The sequence below is a fragment of the Rutilus rutilus genome (genome assembly GCF_951802725.1).
Source record: "Rutilus rutilus genome assembly, chromosome: 1".
Classification (NCBI taxonomy): Eukaryota; Metazoa; Chordata; class Actinopteri; order Cypriniformes; family Leuciscidae; genus Rutilus; species Rutilus rutilus.
Genome location: NC_140209.1, coordinates 61171691 through 61177116, shown reverse-complemented (window position 1 = coordinate 61177116; position 5426 = coordinate 61171691). Strand labels below are relative to the sequence as shown.

At 33.6% G+C, this 5426-nt stretch overlaps 1 protein-coding gene across 1 annotated transcript; it reads left to right on the top strand.

Annotated features, from left to right (window-relative positions):
• The first annotated feature begins 1057 nt into the window (after nucleotides 1-1057).
• LOC311296412 (protein NATD1-like) lies at nucleotides 1058-2230 on the top strand. Its single transcript, XM_084418139.1, has 3 exons — nucleotides 1058-1397; nucleotides 1554-1672; nucleotides 1754-2230. Exons 1-3 carry the CDS (start codon nucleotides 1226-1228, stop codon nucleotides 1871-1873), a joined length of 411 nt encoding a protein of 136 aa, XP_084274265.1. The 5' UTR covers nucleotides 1058-1225; the 3' UTR covers nucleotides 1874-2230.
• The last annotated feature ends 3196 nt before the right edge of the window (nucleotides 2231-5426 follow it).

Here is a 5426-nt window from a genome sequence, read left to right as displayed (position 1 = left end):
AACTTGGATAAGAAAGCTTGAAAAGTATCAATATTCTATACAATTTTCATTACCATGGGGAAACAACCCCCGTATATAGGCTACAGTCATGTATTTTTAACATATATGTGATTTTTTTGTCCATCCATTGAAAGTCAAGGCAATCAATACTTTATTCTGAAGAGATAACTGTATATGATGACAGATTTTAATTTAGGCTTTTATTCATGTATAGACATTGCTCAATTACCATTATAACTATCTCACCTAAATGTTTGCTAACTCAATACTTGTGTTTTTACAGTGGGGTAATTGTGTTGCAATAGCACAAGATGATTTGATTTTAAACTTTGAATTACATTTTTAAAAAGACAAGAAAACAGACAGTGATAAAATAAGAACAAATAAAACATTACTAACGATAGCACGAAAAAATTAAATGGAATAAAGATACAAATTAAATAAATAGCTTTAAGATTTTCAGGTAAGGTAGTAGGGCTATTCAGGTAAGAAGTACTACAGACACTGAATAAAGAAATAAAATTAAATGTAAAATAATTTTCGATCGTTTTCATTGTAAAAATGAAGTGCAGATTAATCAAATAAAGTTAAAAAAAATTATCTATCTATCTATCTATCTATCTATCTATCTATCTATCTATCTATCTATCTATCTATCTATCTATCTATCTATCTAAGATGTGAGAGATAAACAGCGCCCTCTGCTGTTTTTTTAATTATTTCTTTTACAAAGAAGAAACAGCACTGCATTGAATACATTAACAAAACAAAACAATAACTGACTCCTCAACAAGTAAGAAAAAACCGCACATAGTTCTTCAGAAACTTGTTGTTCTTACTGTTATCAATGAGTTTAAGAGATTTTACAATAAGGGAAATCTCAGCAATAAAGACATCAAATCTAGGCAAAGTCTTGAGAAATTTGTTTTTGTGAATAAACAATTTAGCCTACAATGCAACACAAAGAAATTAACAACATTATCAATAGCATAGTCACTCCCAGAAAAATAGAGGAAAATATCCTTCAATGAAAAGTTTAAATCTATCTATCTATCTATCTATCTATCTATCTATCTATCTATCTATCTATCTATCTATCTATCTATCTATCTATCTATCTATCTATCTATCTATCTATCTATCTATCTCAGTTGTGATGGAGGAATAAACATGATCACAGCGCCCTCTACTGTTGTTGTTTCACACTGTTTGGTGACGTCACATCATGGCGCGACACTTACTGTCTGTAAATTGCATGTTTCGGTTCACTCGAGGATATAAGATCAGTCAACGACTCCGCAAACACACATGTTGTGGATCATGTACTGACGTCTCGAATCTGTGTGTGATTCACGACAGACAGAATCAGCGCTTCACAATCACTCTCGACTGCGACGGTAAGAGAAAATAACGTTATTCATTCTGTCTCAAACCTAGTGAGCATCAAAACAGCAGATTCAGTCGCGCTGATGTCCACTAGATAGGCAGCACTCTAGGTTACGAGCCTGCATCACTGATAACAACATCCCCCTGTGTGTCTGTGGTGTGAGCAGGAGCAGCGAGTAGTGCAGTACTGAAGTACACTATCACACATGATCAGCTGGTGGAGTTGATGTCTACTGAGGTCCCTCAATCTCACAGGGGTAAAGGTGTTGCTGCACACCTGGCGAAGGTCAAACCGCTTTAAACTCCCTCACTTACTCAACTTCTGCTGTTTCCTGTTACTCAATCATCTACTTCTGTTCTTCTTCAGGCTGCTCTGGATTTCGTTGTTGAAGAAAATATGAAAGCGAGGATCTCCTGTTGGTACATTAGGAAATATGTGGATGAAAATCAACATCTGAGATACCAGGCTCACCTTGAAGATAAATAAAGGCAGAATTACACAGAATTTAGTTTAGTTTACAAACACCTAGAAACAGCCTGGAACACACTAGCAGCTGGCAGACAATTATATATATATATTTTTTTTTTTTCAATGTATACAAGTCAGACGTTTGGTTCATATCAAGATTACAGTAAAACAGTAATGTTGTGAAATATTTTTTCTTACAATATATTGCAATATAAATCCTGATAAAATTCAAAATAATTGTTTTCTAAATGTAATTTATTCCTGTGATCAAAGCTGAATTTTCAGCATCATTACTCGAGTCTTCAGTGTCACATGATCCTTCAGAAATCATTATAATATGATGATTTGATCAGTTATTAATAAATGTTTGTATTATTATCAATATTGAAAACTTGAAAGCTTAATATTTTTGTGGAAATTGTGATGCATTATTTTTTCCAGGATTCTTTGATGACAGGTTGTGTGTCTCTAATATTTTCTCTGGCTCTTGGTGAATTAGAATGAGTTTTTCTATCTTGTTTGTGTTTGTGCTCTTGCCACATTTGTATTTCAGGTGCGTCCTGAGACTGTTTTATATGATGTTTCACAGTCCTGTTCGTGCGGCTCACTGTTTCAGACGCTGTTTTTAACCACTGATTTACTGAGTGTTTTAGGACAATTCTGCCCTGTGGATCCATTTCATATACATTATCTGTGTGATGAGAAGTGTTCAACATTTTTGGCCTTTGTGCCTTTATCCATGTGATGTAGGTGTCCCACATCACCCTAATTAACCCAATTCATCTATCAGTTAAAAAGTGATTTATTCATTTATATTTTTACTTCTGAAATGAACAAGTACTCATTTCTTTATTTCATTTTAAGTTGCTTCTAGTTTCTTTTTTTATTTTATTTATTTTATTTTTATTAATGAAGACAGAACAAGTAAGAAACATAGCATAGCATATAGCATACAATATAGTACAAAATAAAGTGTGGCCTTAATTGGTAACAGGGGATCCAAAAATTACATCATGGTATTTTAAATATGTTAGTTAGTGGTTTTTTTTTACAAAAAACAATCAAATTCCACAATAAACACAAAGACTGATGATGATTTTACATACTTTTGTTTATGTATACAACATTTTGCCAGGAGTATATAAATTAACAATCAAGCCCTCTGTTAGCATCGTTTTCATAATACACAATAATATATTTTAATGAAAAATAGTTTTTAATCTTTTCTAACTTAAAGATGAATTCTGCCAATTCCCTCCAGAAACTTTGATTGATTTTTACAATAAAAAAACAAATGCGTTAACAGCTCTTTTTCCCTTTTAATGAGCATAATTAATCAATATCAATACTATAGTACTATGCACATTTTTTAAATGTTTTATTGATACAATATTTAAAAGGGATCAACCAAGCAGTCTTCAAATTAATATTATCAATAATAGCGTTCCAGAAAAAAAAAATCCTCTAGATGTTAATCCTCTATCATGTTTTTGAAAAATAGTACAAATATGTTTATTGCATTTTTTTATCAATCAATTCAACACCGTTTAATATTAATTTTGAGTTTGTCATTATTGTAGTTATATTGAGTGGCTTCTTGTAGTGATGGGCAAATGAAGCTTTGGTGAAGCACTGAATCACTTAAGAATTGTTTTGATGGGTTCATTACTCGAAGCTTCAGTAACAGCGACCTCGCTTGGTGAGGTGCCAAGGCTGCTGGACAGTTTCTGGTCTCATTGACTTCCATAGTAGGAAAAAAATATACTATGGAAATCAATGAGACCAGAAACTGTCTGATTACTGACATTCTTCTAAATATCTTCCTTTCTGTTCAGCAGAAGAAAGAAATTCATACAGGTTTGAATGATTGAAACAACATGAGGGTGATAATTTTCATTTTAAAGTGGAGTATCCCTTTAAGACGAGTGAAATAAAACCCCAAAGAGGATGAAGCAGTTGCTGCTTCAGACAAAGCAACCATCGGATCAGTGGTTCAAATGGAATTGTAGTTAATGGTTAGAAGCACGTTTCACAGTGTTATATGAGCGTATACAATTGCTTAGTACAGCCGTAGCTGGTTTTAAGTCTACCATGTATGGTTACGTTTTTATGGCTTATACCCCAAGTGTCAATGGAGAAATTGTATTGAATTCTTACTTCCGGCACCGGCTGTGGGCGGGACTGTGATGCTCTATAGAGATATTGTATATGCTCATATAAACGCCAAAAGTTCATGGGGCACTAACCTTGTTTTGAGATAAATGCCTTTTGTTCGCGATGTTTTGGATAAGGACTTCATTACCCACAATCCTGAACAATCCCACCATCCCACAGTGATGCATCTGATTGGTGGAACTCGTGTAACTGTCTGGTTAAACCCCGCGAAGTTCCGTGAAGACATCATTAATAAAATAAATAAATAAATAAATAAAAACCTGTGTTGCGTTTTTGCACGGTAGACTTATCAGTACAATCATGATCTCCTTGGCTGCCGTGATGGCTGTTTTCAAGAAGGAAAACAAAAGTATTCAAAGGGGTGAAAACCACTTCAAATCGGGTCATGTAACTTAGTTGGGTGTAGCGTGTCCGAGGGTCAGCTTGTGGGTTTTGTAAGGGCCAGCATGAGGGACAAGACCTACAAAGTTGTGGTGAGTTTTGCAGGGAGGTTGGTAACGTTAGTTAGCATTATCGTTCACGTTAGCTAGGCTACTGTAGCCTTCATATGGTATGAGTCATATCAAGCATTTTATGATGCCACTGTCAAAACAATATTTAGCCTAGGCATACCTCTTCACGCATTTACTGAACATTTGTGTAATAATTCATGGCAAGTTAATAAACTGAATAATGGTGGTCCAAGAGCAGACCATGCACCGGTCCATGCATCAGACCATACTTTCTGGTTTGCTGACCATCACTTTTTATGAAGTGTGAGGGTGTGACACTTGCCGGTGTCCTCTAATGACATTTCAATGAAAGCGGATCCTGGGGCTTAAATATTGTGATTGTCAAAACATTTTAGTTACTAAACTGAATTTTATTAGGTTTAGTGACAACATGTTGCAATGTTTATATTATATGGTACAATTTCTGGTACGTTTTTTTTTTTTTTTTATTGCTTGAAACAATTTCAGGATTTCAATTCAGTTCAATTCTTGTGATTTGTTTTAATATTGACTAATTTGGGTAAATATTAGGTACACAAGATAGGCCTTATTTTTTCTCAAGAAAAAAAATTCTCACCTAATGCTGTAAGTTAAACATACAGAGAGCCTTCAGCTGGCAGTATTATTTAAGGTTAAAAATAACTCAAATTAAATATAATGCGTTTTTTTTATTATAATAACAACTTTATTTAATGATATAAGAAAACATATAATAAACATGTAATATACACATATTTAGCAAAATACTCTTTTTTTCTTTCCTGAGGTAAATGTTATGTGACATAATTGTTCTCCAGCTGTTTTGTTAAACCCTTTCCGCGGTTAAAAAAAACACTGATTGATGATATTATGTATGATGAATATACATTTCGGTAGGTTATGCTACTGTTTCTTTTAACATTGTT